This window comes from Python bivittatus, unplaced genomic scaffold (genome assembly GCF_059951505.1).
Source record: "Python bivittatus isolate LINGU-HERP-01145 unplaced genomic scaffold, Pbiv_v1 ctg000310_np1212, whole genome shotgun sequence".
In the NCBI taxonomy this organism is placed as follows: domain Eukaryota; kingdom Metazoa; phylum Chordata; class Lepidosauria; order Squamata; family Pythonidae; genus Python; species Python bivittatus.
This window is the reverse complement of record NW_028277054.1, coordinates 1,891,372-1,918,008: the sequence shown is the minus strand read 5'-3', so window position 1 is coordinate 1,918,008 and position 26,637 is coordinate 1,891,372. Positions and strand designations below refer to the sequence as shown.

Here is a 26,637-nt window from a genome sequence, read left to right as displayed (position 1 = left end):
GAAATTTCTTCTATCTGCACATCCCCTGAATTGCCAAAATCCATGATTTCTCTGCCCTTTGCATCCTAGAACAACAGCATGAAAATCACTTAGCTGCAAAACAAGGGTAGTTATCTCCCTATAGAACCAAGCAAAAGTGAAGAAGCAGACTAGTAACTAAAGGCACAGAACCACAAGTTTAAAGTTAGTATGGGTGTGTGCAGCAGGAACATCTGTTTAAACTAGAAAGCATCCAATTAAGGTTAATTAGGACTTAGGCCTGGACAGCTGAGCACATACAAACACTTATCCTCTAGAGAGAACAAATGCAATTTGCATATCTTGCCACAGTGCCAAGATCCAAAATGACTTGGACAGAGAACTGTAGTGAAACATTGGATGGATTTTAGCATGGAACCAGGAAAAAAGGGAGACGGAAACAGCCTGCTACTTATCTCTGCTGGTGGCTCCTTTTGCAGAAAGATTCAGCAAGAAGAATTAATTGGGTTGGGAGATGATCCTGGAATATACCTCTTGAAAGGTGTGGGTTGGACATCAAGGCCTATTTTGACTGGTTGCTTGTATAGAATCTAATGGCATACAAGTAGTCCATCAAAGCCAAATAACGTTTTACTGCCATTTTTTAAATAAATGTAAATAAAACTGGGGAAAAAAGTTTATCTAAGGCCAGATTAACCAATTCTTGGTTTGTGTCCACATAAAAAACCTGCTGCCCATTTGCTTTTTTCCTACCCAAATCTTTGGGTGGCTGTCTGTCTGTCTTCCCTCTTTACCCATCTACCGTGGTTCCACTGGCAACTGTGGTTAGCTTCAAAGAAAAATGTTGGGTACAAGGATATTATACAGTAGTTTCTTGAACTAGTGATGGAGGCTGCGATTTTCTATTTGAGGATATGTCCTAAGTGAATGGGAATTATTTTTAAGTAGACATGCACAGGACTGCACTGTGGACTTAGAAATCTCTAGGACACGAATCCTGCTTCTACTTCAAACTTGCGAGGCACGTCATTGTCTTTCAGCCCCAGATCTACATTTGCAGCAAGGGGATAATAATAATGCTGCTGTATTTTATAGCGCTGTTTTAAAGATATTAATTTTGGATATTAATGAAGAGCATACAACAATATATTCCAAAACTCAGGCATGGTCAGGAGTTCTGCTGTTTTGTCAGAAGGTGTATTGACTACTCTAGGACTGTCTTTCACTTTCTCAGCCACTGAGCTCAGATCTAAAGAGAAGAGACACGGAGGCACCAAAGCAGTCTGCTAATTTTACTGCCATATTTTATTTTAATTAAAAATAGAGTTGATGGGAAAACTACAATAAATATATAAATAGGTAAAAACAACAATGGAAAAATCCATTGAAGCCTATAACAGAATTTCAAATACAAATTGATTGTGATATGTGGAAAGAGGAGACACTCCAAAAAAGGGAGTAAGGGAAGGAGGACTCTGCAATTCCACCCAAACAAAATAGGAACCAACCAGAAATATGAGAGCCTGATTTATGCCCTTCACAAAGACAGAATTCTCCCTTCTCAGTATGAAGCATTAATTCTCCTTCACTCAGAACCAGTTTTGTCTCTCTAAAACTTCCTAACTCTCCTTGAACAAAAGCAAATCTACAGAATTATTCCTTCCTCAGGATCTTGAGGTATTTGGCCCACATATAAGGGTCAGTGGAAATGCAGTGCCATCCAGAGCAAGCTCTGAAATGGATTTACTTTAGTTAAAAGTTTAAAAAACTCAAACAATTTACTATATAATAAAGCATCAAACTTGGTGTGGAGCAAGCAAGTCTATATGGACCTCAAAAACTACATTTTGTACCCACCAAATATTCATGGAACTAAGCTGCTGGTAACTAAACTGATTGGGCTGGATATAATAACACCTACTCCCTGCACTAAGCTGTGGGAGAGAGAAGGAGGAGACAAAAGCTTAGACAAATATAGATTTTAGATTTTTTTAAAAAAGTTTCCAGCCCATTAGAATTATTTTTAAAATGAGATCCTTTCATTTCAAATGCAGTTGTGCTCTCAGATCAAGAATAAAGGTTAATCTAAAATCTCAAACTTGCATGTTCTCAAATAGACCAGCATGGTCCCATCACCTAGAGCTGTGGATTCCCTTTCCTTTCATTGCTTTCTTCCTGCAGTCCATACTGCTCTGTTCAAGACTACTAGGGATTAACTGTGGGCCACAGGCAGGATAGAACAGCATACATAATAGTTACTAGAACACCTGGGAGTCTTGTAGAAACACATCCACCTAGGTTTTCATTCTGCTCAGGGAGCAACTTAGAAAATCAAAAGCATGGCGACAGATGAAACACTGGTGGTAGGATACTATACAAGCACTAAAAAAGGAAAACAGATGGGGACAACTGATGCATTGGGGGGAAACAGAGGGTGAATGGCCTCCTCCCTTATTGCTTCTCTACAGCCCTACATTCCCCCTGTTAATGAGACCAGTAAAACTCCTATTGCTTGGTACGTTGCTAGACATGTAGTAGGCACAGGCCCATTGGTTGGGATGTTCAGACAGCATCACCAGAGAGAGGGGTCCTGACCCTACTGGATAGATATGCATTACCATCACTGTGGTGAAGAGTCATGGAATACAGCCTAATAAAGAGCAGTCGCCAAACGCCTGGGTACCAGGAATGGATTTCTCAGCAAGCAGCAGGTGGAAGGGTTTGGGCGGCTCTGGCTCCTCATCACCACTGGAGAAGTCATCCCTCACAATTCGATTGTTGAGGCGGCTGAATCTCCGAGCTTTCATGCTGTGAGACAGAGGGAAATGACATAAAAAGTAAGTTTAGAACTTAACAGGTTATTTTCTGTTGGAATTATCTGTACAGACATGCTATATAAAGCAGACTACAACCAACCAATCTACCATGGGAAAAACTTTAGTAGATGATAAAGTCATGCAAGACAAGTTCACTTAGCACAGCTTGCCCTGGAATGATAAACAAAAGGCAAACATCCCCTCTGGGGGAGATGGGCGGCATATCAATTAATCAATCAATCCTGTATATTTACTTAATTTATAAGTCTTTGTCAATCAGTTTTTAGCCCAAAGATGGCCATTAGAGGACTTACTGATTTAAAACATCATACATAGCAAAACAAAAGTTCAGTCCTTGAAAAATAGCATTCATTAACTTTTTAAAAGAAAAGCAAAATATAAGAAGAATAAATTATTGGTACAACTATTTGCCTACATGGAAGACCGTGAAGTTTTGTTTCATAAAAACAAATGCTCAAATACTAAGTATATGCATTCAGGTGACAAAATGAGAGATACAAATTTGTCAAAAGAAAGGTGCCAAAATCGGGATGGGAGGCAATAGGATATTTCCTTTCACAGTTAGGTTTACAAAGACTTAAGAAAGGTGTTAGTGGGTGTATTCCTGTCAAAAGGTTCCCATCAGTCTGAGATATAGAAATATACACAGGAAGACGCCTTATACTTGATTGTCTATCTCAGTAACTTGACTAAAAGTGGCTGGTTCTGTAAACTGAATGCCAAGAACTAAAGCTGGGATCGTCTCTCTGCATTTCCTTCATTACTGGAATGACCTACAACATGACCCATGAATTCTCCAAAGAACTACCTAATTCCATGATGTTGTTGGCCAAACCAAACGTACCAATACGGCTTCCGCTCTTGCTTTGTCATCATACGCCACAGCTGGGCCAGTTCCCTTGTAGCTGCAGTGGAGGCCATGCCTGGGCAAGTGCTATGAAGAGAAAACATTTGTTTGATCAAACTCAGGAGAAGCAGGCAGCCAAGATATTGTCAAGATGCCTAAATCCCTCAAAGGCTTCAAGAAAACAATGTTTCTGTCGCCAGCCTTTTCCCTCCAATGAGATTAAAGATTAAAAAAAAAAAAAGAAGAAATCTATATGAAACCTAACATCCTTGACACATACATCCTTTTTATATATAAAGGAATCTACAGTGTTATAAAAAGCAGTACTTGGAGAAATATTGGCACTCCTAGACCTGTAATTGCCCAGACGTTTTTTTTAGATGTTTTTATCCCGACTTTCTTATTTTTATAAATAACTCAAGGTGGCCAACATACCTAATACTCCTTTCTCCTCCTATTTTCCCCACAGCAACAACCCTGTGAGGTGGGTTGGGCTGAGAGAGGGGGACTGGCCCAAAGTCACCCAGCCAGCTTTCATGCCTGAGGTGGGACTAAAACTCATGGTCTCCTGCTCTCCAGCCTGGTGCCTTCCCCACTAGACCAAACACTGTGCTTGTAGTTTTCAGATATAACTTGTGCTTTATTGGTTTTGATCCTTGGCTACAAATCTGTTCATTAAATCCCATCATTACAGACAGGGGAATTAAATATGTTAAATTTCTGGTATTGCTAAGAAACATACAAATGGAGTACACATTTTAAAGTTTGTGTTCAGGTTTAGCAGATTAAATTGTTTAGGTGCCTAGTGTACTTGGGGATTAAAATGTATGAAAAATTGTCAAATGCGAAATATCACATTTGTTCCTGTACTGAACAACTTAGCCTAGGTACTGAATTAATTGATTTTCTGAATCCTCATAATATATCATTAATGAGACTGGGTGAATTTACACAACGTGTTAACTAAAATAAAATGAACTGAAATAAAAAGTAACCAAGGCCAACATGTTCTGCAAATAGAGTTTCTTGGTGCTTAGCTGACCTTGGTAAGTGTATTGTGTGAATCCAGCCCGTTACATTTTTTTTCCTGTATATTTATTGTATGTAGTTCCTTTATTGCTGAAATATCTGGCCTTTTGCTGGACCCAGGATTTGCTGCCTTATATATTTGTCTAAGGGGGACGTGGTGGCGCAGCGGCTTAATGACGCTGAAAGTTGCTGGCCAGAAATGGTCGACACTTCAGCGGTTCGAGTCCAGCCTTCGCGTTAGCAGGGTGAGCTCCTGTTTCCTCCCCAGTTCCTGTAAACCCAACAGTTCGAAAACTCACATGAGTAGATAAATGGGTACTCTCACTCCAGTGGGAGGAAAAATGCTGGCGGCGCCTTGCAAAGGAGTCGGGAGCAGTTGCCGGTAAAACGCGAAACCGCGCTCGCCCAAAAAGGGCACGAAGCAACGGAAACCCCGCCTCCTGCGCTTGCCAGCTGGGCTCTGCTCTAGGAAGGAGGCTCTGGCAAACCACTTCCGAAACACCTTGCCTTGAAAACTGCAAAAGGACTCGTCCAAGCAGTCACTGCAGAGTTGGTAACGACTGAGCGCAGATTAAAAAAATATATATATATTTGTCTAGGTCTGTAAATGTTCCCTGAATGCTTCCTGATGTCAATATAGTAGTTAGGAGACTTCAAATCTGTATCAGCCTTGAATTTAGAAGTCCCTATTAAATTTCAGCATAGCAAAGAACTCACTGTGGGCTTTAAGTAAGTTAGTCCCAGCTTCCACTCTATAAGAATAGGAAGTAGGGACAATAATTTACATTGCAGGACTGTTCTAGAGGTGATAATATATATAAAGAAAAACCAAAATGCTACACACCTGCTAATTGTAGGAAATACATTAATTAGATGGAGTTAAGTCTCCCTAAAAGAATTTGCTCTTCCAGTTCTCACCGGATGAAGTGCTTGCGGTTCAAGCGACAAAACATGATAAAGCCATTCACACATTTCTTCTTTAGCTGTAGAGGAGATGAGCTGCTGCGTTTCTCACAGGCCACTGGTCGGCGCCTCTGTCTCCTACCCACTTTCTTCTTCTTCTGAGAGGGTCCCTGCGATGACTTTGCCCTCTTGCATGGTGTCCAGGTGCTGTCACTGTTCTCATCACTGGAGGATACAGGACATTCTGATCTGATGAGAGGAGCCTCCTGAAAGGGTAAGATGGACTCAATGCAAAAAGAGGCACATGAAATTGTAACTGATGTCAAATAATTGTCTGGATAAGAAAGGTTATAATATAGAACTAGCTCTAACTTGAATATAACTTGTCACCTGACCCCTAGTTAAATTACCGATACAATAATTTAATTTAATGGAAAAATATTATATTGTATAAATATACAGGAGAAAGCATATACTGATCTAGTATCTGGCGTTGTAATGACCTTGAATGTTAATTTCTATAGGGAATCACAGACCTTCCCACCAACATATTATTCTCACAAAACCACCTTGAAGTATGAACAAATACACACATGTACTAAAATGATAAACATATCTTATCTTAATTGCTACACTAACATGAGTGAGTGACTATGTTGTTTAATTAGCATTTTCTGCCCCACTGGAGACATGCAGAATTCAGTCTCTTAGACAGCATCACATTCCTCCCATTTATTTTAACAAAGTTTCACTAATCCTACTGACTTTTAATAAAACCTCAGACTAAATACACACATAGGAGAGAAAGTTAACATATCACAGAATAATCAAGCTCTTAAGTTGAATAGAATACATAGTACCAACAGTGTTGTAAGTTAGAAGGTTTTACATATTTTTTATGTTTATAGTCGGTTACGACACCCCCCCCCCCGCCATCTGTAAAAGAATTTTAAAAATGAGTTGTAAAATGAGCCCTGCTGGATGATCGGATCATAGGCCTATCAGTTCTATGGGGTTTTGCAATAATGTTTTGTAATACAGGTAGTCCCTGGGTTAAGAATGCCTGGTTTAAGGACAAACCACAGTTAAGAACGGAGCCTATTATAACAAAATTCGAGTTAAATACACAATGATTTGAGTTAATTAATTACACAATGCTATTTATACAGTATTATACAATAATACTGTTCTGGTTTACATACAAATTTGACTTAAGGACAGACCTTGGGAACGGAACTTGTTCTTAAACTGGGGACTCCCTGTAATCTTATACTGCTTTCTTTATTTGTTGACCACTATGAGTATCATCCATTGGTGGAATGGCAGAATATAAACCCAATAAGCAGGAAATGAGAACAGTAGTTCTTCCTATAGGCTCAGCAATTCACTGGGATGGTGACTGTAGCTATGAAATAAGGAGATGTCTGCTACTTGGAAGAAACACTATGACAAATGTAGACAAAATGTTAACGTGCTTAGAATCATACTCAAAACAAAGTATATATTATCAAGGTTAAAGTTTTCCCAGTTTATATGAGTGTGGAATTTGGATCAGCACAAAGGATCAACAAAGAAAAATGTATGCTTTTGAACTATGGTGCTGGAGAAAACTGTTGAGCAAGAAGAATAAATAATTCAGTATTAAATTATTAAAAGTATTAAAAGAGTATTAGAAGTAAGAGTATTAAAAGCAGACACACTGGAAGCACAAAAAATGAGACTGAAGCTCAAATATTTTGGACACATGATGCAAAGGCAGGAGTTGCTAGAGAAGACACTAATGTTTGGAGGAATTGACCACAGTGGAAAAAAGGGCTGATAGAGGACAAGGTGGTTAGACAATCTAGCTAAAGCCAAACTTTACAAAAATTCAGAGACAGTTACTGACAGACATTCCTGGCAAAGTCATGTCCATTTGGTCATGAAGAGTCAAAAGTGATCGAAAGACTGGGCAATGACAACATCTGTTGATCCTAACTACTGATATTCAGGCTCACGGTGCTGCCTCTGATCCTGGAAGCAATACACTACTGATTTATAGCTACTTATAGATTGTCAATTAATTTCTTTAGTTCTGTTTTAAAGCCATGGTAATACAGGTGACAATGACTACACTTGGACAGAAAAATATAAAGTTTAAATATAAGGATAGGCTTTAATAAGGAAATTAGAAGGTTCCATGACCTGATTCCTCTGGCTCACAAATTACAGTACCACGTCCAGTTCCATTACCCACAATCCATTCCCCACCTCTTGGAATTGTTCGCTCCATGAGGATTCTATTTCATTCACTCTTGACACGGGGCTGGAATCGATTTTACCTGCTTCACTGTAGGAAAGGTAACAGTGATCCAGTGTGAATGCTGACTGCAAGAGATGAAGGAAGAAATCAGAGAGGGGTGGCATCGTAAATGGTATTAATGAGGATAGGTGAGGAAGGAAGAACAGAAAAGAATATTATGCTTCACATGTAAGATTTTATATGAATTATATAACAGTCATCAACACAAAACCCTGTCTAAAGTTCCATTCGATCTTATTTCCTTATAATTTAAACTGAAGTTAGTCTTGGATCAATTTAGCTGTGCATGATTTGCAAAGTTGTTAACAACTGTGACAGTATCTTAGTCTCAAAAGAGTTGCTCACTGAAACTTAGAAAGACAGGGCTATTAGGATAAAAATAAATAAATGTGCAGTTGGGCACTGCAAGAGCCACAGGGTCAGACCACTGAAGAAACTGCATACTGACCAAGATATTACGCACATCTTAGACCTCAAGGCAGCACATGGCTCCCACAGACTCACTAAAAGCTGTTACCGAATTGCTATACTAACTGTATTTTTCTTTGCTATTCTAGAATAATTTTCTCCTATGTCTCCTAATTTCTTTACCCTGCTGAGAGTGTGCCTCTGGCTTACAGTTCAAATGCCAAGTCTGGCCCTTAGACTAAAAGAAACCTGCATATTCTAGACATAGTCCAATGCCATCTACTGTAACTGACCAAGGGCCTTCAGAGAATTATCATTAGCTACCTTATACTGTAGCTGAAGACTACAAGGACATTACACAGTCTTCTGTATGCAAAACATCTGCTCCACCATTAAGCCATTCTTGCCTTCCCAGTCTGCTTTTAAGGCAAGTACATGTGTAAGCACTGTACATAAAATCTTTCACTGTGCAATTGCACAATGTATACAATTAGTCTTAACCCAAGTATGTAAACTGTCTCCACTGAAAAATACCCTATGTGAGTTAACAGTAGGAAACTGTGTTGTACAGTTATTCATTAACATTTACAAGTCAACATTTGATATTGCAATCAATTACAATGGGCGAGAGTGTGAGAGCCACCTCAGATGGACAGAAGTAGAACGGGCACCCAACAGAGCAGGCCGCCTTCTTCAATCTGTTGCTATTCATAACTCCTGAGAGCCAGCATCGGTAGCGGTTAAGGTGGTAGATTAGGAATCCCAGCTGAAGTCCAGTCTCAGCTACAGAAGCTCACTACCTGACTTTGTGCCAGTCACACACTCTCAACTCAATCTACTTTGCAGGTTATTGTGGTGGGGAAAAATAGGAGGAGGGAACACAGTGTACACTGCCTTGAGCTCCTCTGTGAAAGGGAGGATATAAATCTAGCAAATAAATAAAGAAATAACACGTATACCTGGAACTACACATCATGTTGCATGATGGAATTTGTAGTTCCATACTTCTGGAGAACACCAGGTTGGGAAAAGCTGGAATTCAGACTCTGCAAGCTGACTATATCTGAAACAGACGAATAGAAGATGAAGAGGGAAAATAATACATGAAGCTGAGTAGCAAAGTCCTTACCTTTCTCAGGAGTGTTCCAGAAGGGGTCTGAGAAAAACTGCTGGACTGAGGAGACAAATACACATCTTCGAATAATACTGCAGAGAAACAAAAAGTTTTCTGAAAGATCTTTTAAAGGTCATCTGCTTCCCTTCATCACATTTCAAGAGAAGGTTCACATGCACAAAAACTAACCAAGCAAGTTTTGTAATTTGCCCTTTGTTTCCCTTTTTAAATTCATTCAAATATCACATTTACTGGAAGGTAACACTCCTCCTTAAGGATCACCCTGCAGCTTTGCAGATATCTGCTTCCAGTGATTCACCATTCATAAGGCCTTGGTGTGCCCAGGGTTTAGTTCCCACAGAGGTTGCTGTCTGTAACAGACCAATAAGGATGGCAGCTTTAAAATATTCCACTTCCATGGAAACCTTTCTAAATCAATTTGTCCTGCTCATATTTAAAGAGGAAAACAAAGCAACTCAGGAGGAAAGGGGCCTGTGGGTACAGCCCCATCCCTTTTGGTACAAAACATGACAAGCTTTTGAAAAAGGCTGCCTATAAAACTGATCTCGCACAGGGTGAACATGCATCTAAGTATTCCCTCCCTCCTTTTTGCCAATTTACCTGGAGAAAGTTCCTCCTGAACACCTTGGAGAATGTGTGTGGGGAGGAGCCGAGCAGGAGAGGAGAAAAGCGAAGGGCTCAGCCCCAAATCAGAACAACTGTTGCTTTGGGTTCCAATCCCAGGGGAACGCAGCTGCATACTTCCTGTCACAGTATCAAATGAATAAAATGTACAGGATATTATTTATTTTAACATACTCATTTTTGGAAGAAGTTGAAAGTACTGAGGAACAACCCTGTTGGCAATACCTGTACCTCGCAGTAATATTTAGGTAGCAAGCCTCTTAACCATTAAATCATACCAAATTTCATAGAGTTTCATTCTTACTAAACTTGCTAGCTTGATCTCCACCAACCCTTCAGCAGTGCCTTTTTTCAAGCTATTTGTGAGCAACTTACTACTGGAGAATCCCAAAGGGGACTGGATGGAGAGCCAAGGATTGGCTTTGGGGCCTTCTTCCTCTTCTTCTTCACAAGAGGAATGATAATGCACTAGCTCCTGCCTGAAAATAATTGAGATGGTCATCAAGACAGTGAAGGAACAATATGATATTGTACAGGACTAAGAAGACAACAGAAAAAGGAATGGCTACAGATAATGTTTCCTATTTCAGGGGAACAAGATATCATTAATCTTTTAACGCTTGTGGCTGCTTTTGGTTTACAGAGGCTCCATTTGAACACCATCCTCAAAGCTTTTTCAGTTAGTTCACATTTATTTTCTCCCCAATCCTAAATTCTCCTCAAGCCACTTGTTATATAGTGAACATCATCTGTCTTGAATGCAGGCAGGCAAAGAGGTCTAATTTGTATTAATCTTATCTGATAACACTTGTGAAACAGCCAAGACACAGTCAAATGTAAGTGAGCAACTGAGGTCAGTAATAAGAGGTTTAAAAGATCTGTGTTTCATCTTCTCTAGAATGGAGATGCCATGCTTCTTGACTTTAAAAAGTCCTTGTCTGTTTTAAAAAGCCATGGACATTTTAAAAATGGTCTAATGCAAACCCAGTTTTACAAAATGTCAAATATCAACACTCAGCTCCTACCTCACCAATGTGTGTCCAGGCCCCTCGTTACATCGATGCAGCTTATTGTAAGCCATTTGTGCTACACACATAGAAAACACATTGTCATCCTTATATTCCTGGCTACCATCAAAATTCCAACCTGTCAATAACAGTTACAAGGACAGAGGAAAAAAATGGTTAAACCCTTCAGAATCCAATCCTATTCAATTTATACTTATATGAGTTATAAAAAGCAAGTTTTATTGTAAACAAAATAGGAATAGAATATAGAGAACAATTTGTGGTGATCTTTCCCCATGTTAAGAATTCCTTTCTGAAAATTGATAAAAGCCAGACCTGAATCCAGAAAGAAAAACAGACAGACTGACTGACTTACATGAGATGCTTATATATGCATGCATAGGTTAATATTTAATATAGATGAAACAATAACTCTGAAAAATAAGAAATGTCAAATATTCAGGGTGGATTTTTTTTAACAGACTCATTAAAGCTAGGATTTAGCAGACACTAGCAAGGATATTTCTGAACTATTGCATGCCATGAGTTTAACGAAAAAATCTATTTCAAGTAACCAAAAATATTTGCATCTTAATAGCAAGTTCTGTCTAAAAATACCCGGGGGGGGGGCCTCCCAATTAAAATGATTTATTGAAAACTAGCAGAATATTTTTTCCCGCCCACTGCATAATTATTTGGAATTCACTGCCATTCCACATAGACATTAGTGACCTATATAAACATATGGAAAGGATATATTCATTGCCTGTTAGCAATTAGAGTAAAGCAACTTTTTCAGACACATGGCAGCATATAGCACTGAATGCCAGACACTGGTTAAACCATCAGGACTGCAAATATCCAATGACTGCTGATTGGCTATTGTGGGAAACAGAATGCTGGACTAAGCAAATTGTTGGTCTTATACAACAGAATTCCTTATGTTCAGACACCAATAATATTTTTTCCTTTGATGGAAACAGGCCTTCATTAACCTCTCTCATATTTCAAGTTATAAATGCTGTCTGACATAAAGGAGCAATTTATTCGCCACTGAATTTTTTACAAAGCAACAAAGAAATTAAACCTGCAGGATCAAATGGGACTCCAGCTTTGGTGATATCCAGATGTTTAGTGTTTGCAGGCTGGTTAGACTCTGGTAATGGAACTTTGAAATTGGGAAAGGAAGTTGATTGCTTCTGGAAGGATGAAAGAATAGAAGACACGTCTCCCACATCAGGCAGGTCCTCCTCCTCTGGGGGTGGGACAGTGTGGGCAAAGTCCTTTCCTGTCTCCAGAGCAAGGCACTTGCACACTTTCTTGCTCACACCTCGCCGGTCTACAAAACCAAGCAATACAAGCATGCTTGAGGAGTTGAACCTCAGGTCTGACAGTGATCTGCCTCATTTCAGCAGGAGCCTTAAGACAAGATGCTTCTACCCACGTTGCACCAAAACGTAAGAAAATCCTGCACCAAGTTTATCCATCTGCTGTGTCAATTTCCTTAGCTCCCACGTCCCTTATTTCCTTTTTTAACCTCCCCAGGAGTGCAAAAACCCACTTATCTAGTTTCTTTCTTGGCTGAGCCATGCAGCTACCGTACCTCCTCTCCAGACTGCCTCTCCATCAAAAAGCAACAAGTATATTGTGCCCTGCCCACAATCTGCCCCTGCCCTGTCATCAACCCAAGGCCCAAGTAGAGGAGAAGGAAATGTCTTAAACTACGAAAGTCATCAATGGATATGAGGCATGGGCTGTAACATACAGTACTGCAACGGCTTGTCATGCAGGAAGGAAGAAAAACCTACAAAGCATAACATACAGAAATATCAACCATAGAAACCCAAAGCTTGTGGAACGCTTCCCAAACCTGATTTGCGTGTCCGTCTCCTCTTTCTGGATTTCTTGTAGACACCCAGGGGCTTGGGAATTTTTGCCCGTGGCGTGACTTCTCTGTGCTCTCTCTTCAGGGCAGATATCACCACCCGCTGAGATCCAACTGTTTTTACAAAAGAGAAAATAGGACAATCGTTTTTGCTCTATTATATCCTCTGCATCATCTGCCACCCTAACAGGTCTTGACTCTCTGTGTTTCTTATCACTCTACTTGTATCTCCTATTTCCATTTATCACTCTTCCAATATCCTTTGTAGAGTAATAGTACAGCCTCCAATCTATAACTGTATACATTCTCCCTTCCCTTGAACTCATTCCAGTAAAAGCTCAAATCATCCTGCTTCTATTCCCTAAATTGATTTGATGCCTCTCTTTCCACTCCCCTTTCCTCTTTGCTCTCATCACTCAGATTCTAAATCTGAAGGAAAAGTTGTGACTTTTATTTTTGTTTTATATAGAGTGATTAATTAAGGAGGTGCTCTAGAAATAATTATAATAATTTGAACATAATCATATATTAAAATATAATTTTACATATAAACACTCTGCAAGTGTATTTATTATTTACATTATACACCTCCAACCCAAAAGGCGTGCTTCCTTAATGGAAAAATTATTTGTGGAGAGGAGAACACAGAACATGGACAATGCTGTTTTGTAGCTGACTGGCAAATAAATGCATAAAAATGTTACTTCACAAAAGTATTTACTAGGTACTCTGTTCAGGTATATCTCATTACAGACGAGTTTTGTAACGATTTTTGCCTAGTCACCTGATGGCAATTTTTACTTACCCTAGATGAACAAGAAGTGAGCAACTTACAAACTTATAATTTATAGTACAGGTTACCTTGGTTTGCTCCTTGACTTTCCTTAGGCAACCTTCTAATTTCCCTACTGCACCTAGAATAATTTATGGGTCATATTATTTCAACTCTTTAGTATGCTTTTGCTTTTACTCCATGGGGCTCACACTGTTTAAGCCATGCTTCTTCTCTGGCTCTGTTCTGGCATTACACTACCTTTTTGCTCCCCGCCACGAACTTGTAGTAGTGATCTGGCTGTATCAATGCTTGCCTGCAGATGTTCAATGTAGCGAAGGACCCGGAGTAGGATTTCTTTCTGTTTAAAATTTAAAAATACAAAACTAAAGAGCAGAAACAGAAAAAGGAACATCTGCCATTTTTATTAATTACAGTTTGGAATCAGCACACACATTAAATCTGTTGTGCAACCAGGGCCAATTTCAGCTGTGTAGATCCAAAATTATAGAATGTTCCTTGAACATTTATGATAAATTCTATGATTACAATACCTTTGTCAACCTCTTACAACTAGTCCGCAATGGTATGGGCAACATCTGAGCCAATTCTTTAAGCGTGTTGGTGTAGTTATTGCGTTTTCTTCTGTTAAGAATAAAGAGAGAAGGAATGTTAGATATTTCTTACAAATGCACACACAGATTCTCTTTCTATGTAGGTGCTTGCTACTTTTATTCTCCAGAGGCAATAGATGATTGCACTCTCACTGTCCAAATACAACATTTAGCATCCTGTCACTCTTAGCTATTATTAAAGCAATAGTCAAATATCAATATTTAATCCAGTAATATCACTGGAAGAAGTTTCAGTACCTTCCACTTCATTCTATTCAATGGGACACCCTTGGATATATGTATATATGTACTGTATCATATGTGTGTGTGTGTATAAATAAAACAATATCTGTAAGATTGCAACTTAAGGCTGTATTAAAACAAGCTTTGCTTGACCCGATAGTAGTGGTTATTATTATCATCATATTATCATCATTGAGGATGTTGGATTTCAGGTTGTTTGTTTTCTTTCCTCACCTGTCACCACAATTCTGTTTGAAATTTTGGCTGTTTCCCTGCAATTCCTCAGAGCAAACCTGTCCTATTTGGTCCCACATCTATAACAGAGAGAAGTGAAGAGAAATTTTCTTGATTCCTGAATCATACATCATAGCAAAAAAAGTGTGTTGGGGGAAAGTGAAGAGTATGAGAGGAAATTTAACCTTATAAGACAATGTTTTTCAACCTTGGCAACTTTAAGATGTGTGGACTTCAACTCCCAGAAATCCCCAGCCAGCATGCTTGCCAAGATTGAAAAAAACACTGTTGTAAGAGAAAGGGCAAAGTTGCATATGCAGTGAAGAAAAGGGATTAGGAGGCAGGAGAAATCTCAAAGGGAGAAATCTAAAACAAAGAAAATGTGCCCTGTATGGTATGCTCCATTTTGGAACTGTACAGAATAGAATGCTCTATTTTCTTCCATTGGCTGAATGGGAACCAGGCCTACAGAACTTGTAAGCCAACCAACTATGTGTGCAGGGGCCTCAGCTTGAGACTACAACATCAGCTGTCAAATTCATTCCAGACATCAGTAAGAGCTGCACTCAGAAGAGGAGATCACAAGTGGTACAGATTTGTTCCAAAGCAGGATTTTGTCAAAGCACCAGAGAGAGTAACTCTCAAGAAAGTCAAAAATATCTACTGCAATTATTCTGTTGGGGGATCCCGGGGAAAGAGACATTGTAATTTATTACAGGAGAAATAAAATGCAATCGTGAAAGACAGGTAAACAGGAATCTTGTGCTGACAGCAGTCTGGGGAGAACCATGGAGAGGAAAATCAATCAATGGGGGAAAACACAAGTACAGTAAAAGAACAGTAAATTGAGGGATTCAAAATGGCAGTAAAGCATCTTAAAAGAGACTTCTCCAGAAAGAACAGGGAAGTGTGGGAGCACCTTGTGTTATGTGAATTATTAAGGAAAGAGAGCGTGAGAGGGCATGGGTGAATGGATTTGCTTTGGGGGGTACCCTATAATAATCAAATGGCGGTGATGACGAGACAATCCAAAAGTTAAACTTTGGTTAACTTTCTTGGGCGTTAAGAACTGAAGACCAGAGAGGAAAAAACAGCTGTTTTTGGCTACCCGTAAAAATCCCTTTTTGAGGGAGTCCAGGCCCCTCCTGGAAGTCCTGAGGGATGAGGATTATTCGGGAGGGGGGTCTAGAGAGAGAACTTTCTTTTCCCAGGGAGGTGTGAATAATCCAGATTCAGAAAATGGGTCGTTTTCATCTGATTTCGCTGGAAGGCTCCCCTCAGGAGGCCAAAAGAAGGTGGTGGGAAGGCGGGGTGGGGCGGCGGCAAATGGATGCCAGGATCAGGTGCAAGACAGAAAGGGAAACCAGCTGAAGGAGACGACGCCGGGGGAGGATGCCCGCGAGGTGGACCTCAGGTGATTTCTCTACGGGGGGCATCAAGAGATGCTATCCGGGATCCAGCCAAGGGATCCAGTTTGCACACCACTTCAAGCCCTTGTCATATTTGACCGGCATGGGCTGAACCCACCGAGGCTTGTAAACCACGATGGGGGTGTCATGTGCACCCAGACCACCATGGCTTATTCCAGAAACCTGGCTTGGCCACCCAGGGCTGCAAACCATCCAGGGAGGCTTCGCCTGAATTAGAAAAGAGGGTCAGAAAGGGTTTGGACGAAGGAGTAATTTGTGCATCTTTTTTGTGCGGGGGGAGAGGAAAGGAGAGGAGCAAGTGATGAGGAAGATCTGGATGTACCCCCCCTCCCAGCTCATAACGAAAATGGCAATAGGGGGGGCATTCATGAAGGGAGGCGAGCAGCTGAGCGGATCCCCTCAGGGATACCTTCGCTGCCTTATGGCGGACGCGAGCAATGGGGAGGGAGGGAGGGAGGCGCGGCGGCGGCGGCGGCGCGCGCTCGCTTCAGGCCGGGGCCCGCGCAATTCAGGGGCGCGCGCGGCCAGGGGGAAAAAGGAGCGGCCAGAGGGGGAGCGAGAGGACAGGCGGCGCGGGAGGGCGGGGTCTGCCCTTGTAAGGCCAGAGCGGCGCGGCCCGCCCTCGACGATGGGGCGAACCGATTGGTTCGTGGCCTCGGCGGGGCGGGACTTAAGGGAGGAGAGGCCGGCCAATCCACCGGCGTTCCGCACGCTCCCGCCAAAGGCGGGAACCGACGCCAGTATAAAAGGCGCGGGTTGTCCTTCTCTGGCCCTTTAGGGTGTGGGAAGGTGTAGATGGTGTTTATTTGAGGCGTGGATTTAGACTAGGCTCGCTCCTCCTTTTTATTCACCTGTATCGATTGAGACCGTGTGGGAAGAGAGCCGTGTTAGTCTATGGGGGCAGAAAATCAGGAGTATGGGAGCCCCTTTTCTGACTCGCACCTTTTATTCAAAGGCTGAACCTTTAGACTAGGGTTCCTCAACTTTGGCAACTTTAAGCCGGGTGGACTTCAATTCCCAGAATTCCCCAGCCAGCATTGCTGGCTAGATTGTGGGTTGATTTCCCCTTTCCTTGACATCAGCCCCCCTCTCAGCCGCCTCCTCTCAAGACACTTAAGAACAAAATTATCAGTGCCTCCTTTTCCATAAACGCAGCAACATTTTGTTTTCTAATTTGTAAATTTTGGCAAAGGTCAATCAGCTAATATCAAAATATGTACCATTGGTCTATTGCCTATTCTGGACGTTGCTGCATTTCGCTGGTTTGTAGGAAAGAGCATCTCCTTCCTCCTCTTGAAGAGTCTCCCATCTCTCTTGAAGGGCTGGGTTACCAGTCTTATCCTTATTGCTCCTCTTCACTCATACTGTATTCCTGCTTACCTGAACTGTTCGTAAAATATGCCCAGCTCTCGACCCAGTATTCAAGTTGAGGTCTGACTAATGCAGAATAAAACATATTTCCAGATACTTGGAAATTACACTTCAGTGAATCTTAATATGTGACTAAAACTGCATGGCTGTGTCTCTATAAATCATCAGGCAGAGAAGTGGCGTGTGTCTATGTGTGTCAAATGATGGAACAACAGCATTGTGCTGCCCTGATACAAGCACTGCTGCTTTTGAACCTATATCATGTGATTGCATGTACATACTAAAGGAGTGGAGTTTGGTCTACAACACAACACTGGTTTCATTTTGACAAAAGGTGAGATCCTACAAGCACCCCCAGTAGGAGAAGCGGCTGTGGACAGGTTCTCCTGGTACCCTGGGGGTCTCCAGAGTCAGAGCAGCCCCTTTTTCCCACATCCTGCACTGGTTATCTGGTTCTTCCATGCAAGCGGATACAGGCTGAGACTTGGTTCAGGAATTGAGGAGCGGGTCCTGAACCTCTACGCTTAATTCTCTTCCAGTTGTGGCAAGCCACAGCTCCGTAGAAAAACTCACTGTGGGCTTTCTGGAACAAGATTTTCCACGTAGACAGGCGCAACCCTGACTTGTAGACTGCCCACAGTGCTAGAGGAAAGCCTGCAGTTTTAAGGTATATTTTGTCCTGGAGAGGGTTTTGATACTTCATTAATCTGGGTCAAGGCAGTGGGACTAAAGTGTTTTTGAAGCAAAATATCTGTTTCAGCTTCTTATATTATCTTGCTATTTTATTCTCCTGCAAGGAAAATAATTTATTTGAGTCTAATTGATATCCAGCAACTTCTTTGCAGGTGGAACCAGGAAGTTGATACCCAGACCAAGCCAACAGGTATTTTGAATTGCAGGTACACCCTTTCAAGGGTTTCCTCACTTTAAAAAAAATGGTTTACTTTAGTGAGTATTTGAAGCAACATGAATGGAGTTTTTACTCAAAAGTGAACTTTTGAAGCACTAATTATATATATATATTTTATCTATTTCACAAGAATAACTATGGTACCCATATTATACCATTTATGCACAAATAAATGGTGGAATGTATTGATACAATACATCCCAGCCTCACACATAAGCACATGTATATCCATCAATGGAACATATATTTAATACATTTGCCAAAGTCGGTCTGGTAAAAGACCTTTGTAGTTCTTAACATTTCAAGTCTATTAGACTCCACTGTTTAAATAGATACTCTACATATTTATCTGCCTTTGAGGGGGGGGGGGAAACCTCCCAAGTTACAGATAATTGGCACTGTAATGCCAGTAATAGGATCAAGACAAGAAATAACAGGAAACAAAGCATAATTTGAAACTGGACAAGTCAGCGTATGCAGGGAAAAAACTAAAAAGCTTTCCAAAATTGAAAGGTGTTTTTTAAATATCTTTGAACTAAAATGCAGGGGAAATTATATAGAATAAAACATTCTGAGAAAAAGAACCCACCCAAAGAGAGATTGCTTTCCTCCCATCCTTTAATTCCCTTTGAAATCCCTTCCTTCTTTCTGCCCCAAATAATGAATGTTTATTTAAACAATATTGATTTAGCTCTCCAAGGCAATTGTGGTTTTCATAGAACTGTAGAACACATAACAAACAAAAATCAATCTCTGAACTTTTTCACACACAGATAAAACGCTAGCTGTTTTGTAGATGTAAAAACTAGCCTGTAATGGGTGACCTTTTCACCAAGTTTATATTCCTAGATTATGCTTTCATTCTACTGCTCGGAATGTGTATTTGTTTATCCAGTCTGTATTCACAGCTGTGCTTGGTTACTTTCACCATTTTTAGCAGCTTAACAGGTTTAATGAACCGTCCATTCGATAAAAGCTTTTACAGCGCCTTTGATTTCTTTCTCCCTGTCAGTTACATCTCCAGATTAAAAAAAAAAAAAGGCTTCCTTGTCGTAAAAGTAAATTTTTAAATATTTAAGAGAGACCTACGTGGTGACTTTTCCGAAGTGCAGAATGAACACATTCTTCAGAATTCTGTGATAACACTGCCCTGAGGATCCAAACTGTTGTGTTTTTTTCCCCGATTGTGTTCCTATATCTTTAATGCAAATGCCACAAGCAAAACAAAGCAGGAGTACATGATGTTTACCTTTAATTCACTCTCTTTGTGGGGAACGTTTCTATGAATCATATGGCTTTTTCACAGCAGCCCACAGCCTGAGAAAGCTAGGAAGCTATGAGACGGAAGAAGCGATCCCTGCTTTATTGCTGTCATCCCACATTTCACAGCCAGGCTGCAACTATACAATATGATCTCACCTTTGCTACACTCTTCATCACAGATAATCTAAAATGCATCTGGTAACTGTTTCTGTACTTCTTCCTTCTTCCACCTTCTTCTGTGGTTGCAGCAAGGCAAACCTTCTTTTTGCTGCCTAGCCTTTGTTTATCCCTTTTTGTGGAAAATGCAGCAGCTTTTGTATGCCAACCGCTACTTATCAGATCTAATTTTTATAAACAGCAGAAGGCAGAAGCAGCAGAAAAAATGAGCCACGGTTGGACCATATTGCACAAGAGGTGATGTTGGAGGCCTGCAGGTGTTTTATTCCCGCTTTTGATGATGCCCCTTTGCACTGGGGGATGACAGGAGAGATCTGTAGGTAAGTCAGATACCAGTTTTAACTGTGGTCATCCATAGAATTCATCCGCCTTGTCATATCTTTGTAAGGAGTATTTACTTTCCAAACTCGAGGCTGCTATTCTATCCCACCTCTTGCCTTTACTACACTAAATCCTGCAACATACATCACCTTGTATATCTGATGCTTCCTTGCTATAAATGTGGACAATTTAGATGTTTCCGATTCATGTGTAGGGTACCAGACCCCAAGACTATCTGCAATGATGCATCGAAAGAGAGTGCGGGGTTAAAGATGTGACGAGGAGGGATTACTTGGTGATTAAAGTGGAGGAGTGTGACTAACGAAGAAGGGACTTGAAATCAGCTTTTAAAATACAACATACTTGCTAAGTGATTTCTCTTCTCTCTTCCATGCGAATGCTCAGGAAAAAAAAAACGTATTCATACCAAACTTTTTTTTTTAATTAGAGAGCTGTACCCCATGTTTATGAAATACACAACCAATATTTGTTTATCTGCTTTTCACTATTTTTATGCCTCTGGGGTGACTTGCATAAATATTTATGGAATAATATTGGGCACACATCAAGGGAAGCCTGCAGAAAATCTGTGGAAGAACAGCAGCATTTTGACGGTGGGGGAAGCTGTTTGCCACAAGGTGGTCGTTATTATTCTGTAACACTTCCTGTTGATAACGTTTGTCATGTTGGGGAAGGGGTCTAACTCAGTGGTAGAGTATAAGCATTGCTTACAGGAGAGTTGAGCAGGATAAATCTCAGTGTTTTTATTCGTAAAAAGTCAGGTAACATGTAATGGAAAAGTGCCTACGAAGTCTTGGTGAATGACCTGATGCGTGATAGCTTCCTGTATTCCAGACAGGTACACTGGAACAGTGATTTCCAGAAAGTGTTTGACATAGTCCATTGTTCCTTGAAGCTTATCAGAATTCCTAATTCAGAAGATAAGTAATGGAGGGGAAGCTTCCATGAAAGGAATTTGGCCCCTTGCAACATACTGTACAAGTGAAAGAATTTTGCAGCATGAACTGGGAGTGCATCTTAAAACATTCCTCAAGAACCATCTACAGCATGCATGTTTTTTCTTCCAACAGATGAATCTACATGGAAAAGGCATTGTTTGAATGCAGAAAATATTAAAAGTACAAGTGTGTTATCAGCATTAACAACATACAGGAAATTTTTCACAGACTTGTGTCATGCAGCAACTATGATTGAGAAACCTGATAGAATTCTCAGTAGAGTTTTCTCCTCCTCTCCCACCCCCATTTCACAGATTCTTCATTTCCTCATGGGACAACGATCTGCAGAGATTCAAAAACACGAAAGGAAGATTCTCCTTCATAGAGTCAACATGGCCCAAATCCTGTAATGGGTAACTTGGAGAATTCATCCTCTGTGAAGCTGCAGCAGTGCTTTATAGCAGCTAATGCAACGCCCCCATCTGTTCCACACATCCCCTATTTGCTAAGCGACAGCATGACCGCTTTGCTGTCCATCGTGGGCAATCTATTCATCTGTACTGTCATCTTGCGGAACAGGAAGTTGCGTGCCATCGTCACCAACTATTTTCTGGTCTCGCTGGCTGTGGCGGACTTCTTGGTAGGGGCAGTGGTCATCCCTTGTGCTCAGTTTACTGATATGGGGTTGCCACAATCCAGGCCACAGCTGTGTCTCCTGATGCTTTGTATGCTTCTAATGTTCACACAAGCCTCTGTCTTTGGGCTTCTGGCCATTGCTGTGGAAAGGTACATCTCCATCCTGAAACCGTTCCAGTACCAGTCTCTGATGTGTCCTCGCAATTCCCTGCTGGTGATTTTGGTTTGCTGGCTGCTGTCAATATTGATTGGCCTGATGCCTCTGATGGGCTGGCACGACCCCCTGCCATCCAGTGGGGAATGCCTTTTTAACAGCATCATCACAAATACATACATGGTCTACTTCAATTTCATGGTGTGCATGCTGGCACCATTGATCGTCATGCTGATGCTGTATGGGCGCATCTTCTTGGAAATCAAGCGCCAGATCTGCAAAGTTGCTGAGGGGGAAGTCAACATCAGTGCCCAAGAGAGACGCCGGATCATTGTGCGCAAGAAGATGCAGACCGCCACCTCGCTCTTTATCATCCTCTTCTTCTTCATTCTTTGCTGGCTCCCACTTCACATTCTCAACACCATCATGCTTCTCTGTCCAACCTGCTGCATCCCCAGTCAACTTGTCCTGGCCACCATAATCCTCTCCCATGCCAACTCTGCCATCAATCCAGTGGTCTATGTCTTCCGTGTGCGATCTTTCCGGAAGGCCCTTGAAAGCACCTTCCTCTGCATTTGCTGCTCCTCCGTATTTTCCACATCTGGAATAATGCCCTCCAACATTCTAGAAATACCACCACTTCATAACACTTTACTGCCAGGGAAGTGAATTTAAAAATCTGACTTCTGGTTGGAACTATCAAACCATTCTCCAAATGGGAAAGAAAACATCAGAGCCAGTAATATTCTGGCAGGGCGAGGGAGCAAAGTATTTGTGTAATGCTGCAGCCAAACATGCCATCTGCACTGGGCACCAAGGAAGGCTGAAGAGGTAATTGCTGCTATCCTGGCATATTTTCTTCTGAGATTGCTACTCATGGGAAGGAGTAAGCTGCTGTTAAAGTCACAGGTAACTTGCGTAGCTCACCCTTTGACTTGGGAGACTGCCCCGTCCTTTCAAACGTATCTTCATACCACAAGGGCTACAGATTTGCTCGTTTTTCAAAAGCTGAAATTCTCAGAAAATCAAATTCTCTACTCAATGCCATTTTCTTTTTGTTCTCTATGGCCATGGAATTGCAGGAAATGTTAGAACATACAGAGTGAAAGGTCGTTTGGGGCTGCTTTCTCTGAGTTCCTGTGTTTACTGGCTGATTTGTACCCATTTTTGTAACTCATTCTGTTTGGGATAGGTCATTTATCTTCTGATACGGGAACTTTTTGGCCAGCATGAAATGCTGGTGAATGTTAGCACTTGCGACCAATATTCTTGAGGACCAGCTCCTCACATGGGCCTTCTGGCTTCCCAGGCTCCTTGCCAGCATGGTCCAGGTTGCTCAAAGACCCAGGTGCTGAGGGGTAAGCAAACAGCCGTGGTTGCTGCATCACATCCTTGTTGCCCCTTTTCTTCTGTTGCTTATCCAAAGGGAAGCCAGTCAAAAAATGGCAAGCCCAGAGAAGGCTGGCAGCTTCTTGCTGGTGCTCCACTTTCCAAGCTTGACTTTGCTGAGCGTCCAACCCCTGATGCTGAGGAGATCCAGTCTGAAACTGCGAGATCCAGGCAAATACATTTTTTTGCTAGCAAGCTGATCATGGGGTGAAACCTGCCTTAGAAAGGAGTCCGAAGTGTCAGGGGGCCTCCAATTCTCTTTCCATTATTTTATGATTGGTGCAACATAATGGTCAAAAGAAGCAGCACTGAATTAATTCCAAAAAGCCTTAGTCATGACCTTGTGGGAGGGGGCATGTGAGGGCTCTTTGCTTTCCGAGGACGGGGCGCACCGCAGCGCAGCAAATCTGTGCACAGTGCTTGATTGCAGCACGCACCTTCCCCAACCACAGACTCTTGCTCTCCACCCATCTAGGACTTGCAAGGTGACGTTGCCCTGCAAATAGGTCCTCAGCACTCAGCCCCTTAACACCTAGTTCAAGCAAAAGTCTGTAGGTCTGCAAAGTGGCAGACAACCTTCGCCTCCTCCCAAACGCCCTCACTCTAGCTGGGATGAGGGGCTGCTTCAGTGTGGTCGTTCCTCTTCTGGTTGCTACCGAAGTCCTGGTGGAGCTCCAGACAGGACCCCCACCACGACGTGCTGCTCCCCACGACTTGTGGTCCTGGCAGTTGGCTAGTTAGTCCTCTTGCCTGCTCGTCACAGCTGCCCAGCTTCAGAGGTTGCCTCTGCTTCCCCATCTGTGTGCCGTTTGCTTATCGTCTTTCCTCCTCCGCACTCTGCTTAGCGTTTGCTTTTCTCAGCTGAGGGCCTGGGTGGGGCGAGGCTGCCTCGACGTGGTCAGCACGTCTTTGAAAACGCCAGGGTGTAGCTCAATAAGCACACGCAGCTGGAACACTGGCTTGGATGCTTGTGAGTAAAGTTTGAGTTAGGGAAATGGGGTGAGAAGTGTTTCTGCCTGGCTGCAGCTGCTTTTTCCAAGCACAGACAGCAACCCCAACTTCATTCGCTTCTTTCCATCCCAACCCTCTCCTTCCCTGTTTGAAATAGGGGAGCAATATTAATCTTGGCCAACCTTAAAGGGCTGTTATGACTATTTATAAACTGATCTCTGGACGTGTTTGAGATTCCAAAAACACAAACCAAAAAAACCTGCCTACATACATGCAAACCCTGTGGTAGTTCCTACTTTTGGGGTGTTTTTGTTGTACACCGCCCAGAGTCGCCTGCAGTTATATGGGCGGCTATATAAATTGATTTAATAAATAAATACATAAAAGTCCATCAAGGCCAGTTTTCTTTCCAAAGGCAGGGTGGGGACAGCCGCCTCTTGTGGTTTATGCACAATGTATGGCATTCAGTGGCAGACTGCCTCTCTTCCATCCTAAGGCAACTGCTGACCGACTAAATATATCTCCTCCATGAATGCATCTAGGTCTTTTCCATTTGTAAACTGAAGCAGCCAGTGCTGCAGTATATTATACAAGCAAAACTTGCACAAAATACCCTTCTGATCACCCCTGTCTGAGCAATCTAAATCATTCAATTATTTTAGGCTTTGCATTTCTGCTCACCATTTTCCCCCTAAAATCTTTTTTGTACTTGGCAAATCCTGACCCCTCCCTAAACTGATATCTCCCCTCTTGTGTGTGATTTTTTTTACCTTAAGTGAATGAGTTCATAACATATAGGACACGTGACAGAAGATTTCCACCCAACGTTGTTTTAACTGGGTGATTCCCCGTAGTGTTGTACGATGAGAGAAAGAACAATTCCATCAACTATACAGTAACTGTCTTGTTTCATTAGTTTTATGAATTAGCTGCGGCATGAACATTCTCCACAAGAGGGGACAGTGAGACTTGAAAAGGATGAATTCTCTTTGCTATCTTAACCATGCGAGAAGACACTGAGCATCAGCTAACAACCAACTTTCTGCCCTACACAGCTCACTGCATAATTATTTTTCAAAATTGTACCAAGGATACTGCATTAGACCCACTTCCCCGGAACTAAGAATATTCCTCACATCCAGGCCAAAAACTGCTAGTGTTTTTTTTTTTTTTTTACTGGAATCTTTTCCAAAACCACTGCACAGCCTGCCATGAGTTGTGAAAGCTAAGACAGGCTGGGGAACTTAGGCGTAGGATGAGATGAAGCATTGCTCTGCATGAGATTTCTAATCTTACTATCTAATTGATAATTAGAGATCTCATGTCAGAATTAGAAGGTTGGATTGTAACACAGAGAGTGCTGCTTCCATGGTAATTTAAAATTTGGTAGATTATCTGTCTCTCCAGAAATAAAAACACTACTGTGTCAAGGTAACACAGCAGTAGCAGATTTAGGATGAAGGGTTTCAGAACTCCCGGGTTCAAAATGCTCAAGAGATGTTTTTATTTTGCTGTCTGCGCAACTGAGTATATCCCTTGAAAACCAGCGGCTTCTCTTCAGAAGCTATGGCGAATGCCAGCTTGAGGCATCCTTTTCTCCCCGGCTTCTTCTGCACTGTGGATGACGAATGTGGGTAGCGCCTTTGCTGATAATGATCAATATCCTTAACCATTTGCCTTCTCCCTACAACGCATTGAGTGAATAGCGTCTCTGTTTCCAGATCCTGTTAAAGCTGCTATTCCAGACTAGAAATGGCTATGTGTCAGGAAATGCAAGGCATCATATTGCCCACCTCTGCACTTATTGAAGGATGAGGAGGGGGGAAGCAAGCTGGTACTAGCATTTGATAACCTGCCACACTTTCTATCATATGAGGCTACAGGAAAATTGAGCCACAGATGATGGAAGCCTGAAAGTTGATAAAGCTTTTGCCATTAAGTTAATATTGCTAAGTGTACAGGATCCTTAAAAGGGCTGCAGTCTGTGTATTTTTTTTTTTTAGGCAGAAGCTAGTTTAATTATTCTGCAGCATCTATGCTGTAGGATTCGTGCTCCTCACTTAGATAACCAGGAAGCATTAAAATATTCCATCTCTTGGCCCAGGTCCTGCCTTTAACAGTCATCCTCTTCTCCCTTTCTTCCTGAATTAATAATTGGACTTTTCTATTTCCTGAAGCAAAAAATATCTGACTTGTTGAAATCGGAGCCCTGGCTTGCACTTAATCTGAGCTGCAATATCGAGCCGGATTTTCTTGC

The 26,637-nt window shown here is 41.6% G+C and overlaps 1 protein-coding gene and 1 pseudogene across 1 annotated transcript; one reads left to right on the top strand and one right to left on the bottom strand.

The window, feature by feature from the left end:
- Positions 1-1,865: 1,865 nt before the first annotated feature.
- On the bottom strand, positions 1,866-14,899 carry MEIOSIN (meiosis initiator). The gene is made up of 13 exons (XM_088140164.1): positions 14,820-14,899; positions 14,283-14,373; positions 13,987-14,089; positions 12,942-13,070; positions 12,159-12,410; positions 11,090-11,210; positions 10,443-10,543; positions 10,041-10,190; positions 9,435-9,511; positions 7,846-7,962; positions 5,611-5,861; positions 3,661-3,750; positions 1,866-2,787 (listed from the first exon to the last, which is right to left on the bottom strand). The coding sequence occupies exons 1-13, from the start codon at positions 14,897-14,899 to the stop codon at positions 2,616-2,618; spliced, it is 1,734 nt and encodes a 577-aa protein (XP_087996290.1). The 3' UTR covers positions 1,866-2,615.
- Positions 14,900-21,322: 6,423 nt separating this feature from the next.
- LOC112542073 (adenosine receptor A1 pseudogene) lies at positions 21,323-24,726 on the top strand (annotated as a pseudogene).
- Positions 24,727-26,637: the final 1,911 nt, after the last annotated feature.

What these genes read in the sequence shown, in the direction of transcription:
- MEIOSIN (XM_088140164.1), bottom strand. Translation starts at nt 14,899, where the DNA reads ATGTGGGACCAAATAGGACAGGTTTGCTCTGAGGAATTGCAGGGAAAC. An exon ending in AGTCCCATTTGATCCTGCAG is followed by an intron (nt 11,211 to 12,158) that starts GTTTAATTTCTT and finishes TGTTATTGACAG; the next exon opens with GTTGGAATTTTGATGGTAGC. An exon ending in TCAGGAGGAACTTTCTCCAG is followed by an intron (nt 9,512 to 10,040) that starts GTAAATTGGCAA and finishes GTTTCTCTGCAG; the next exon opens with TATTATTCGAAGATGTGTAT.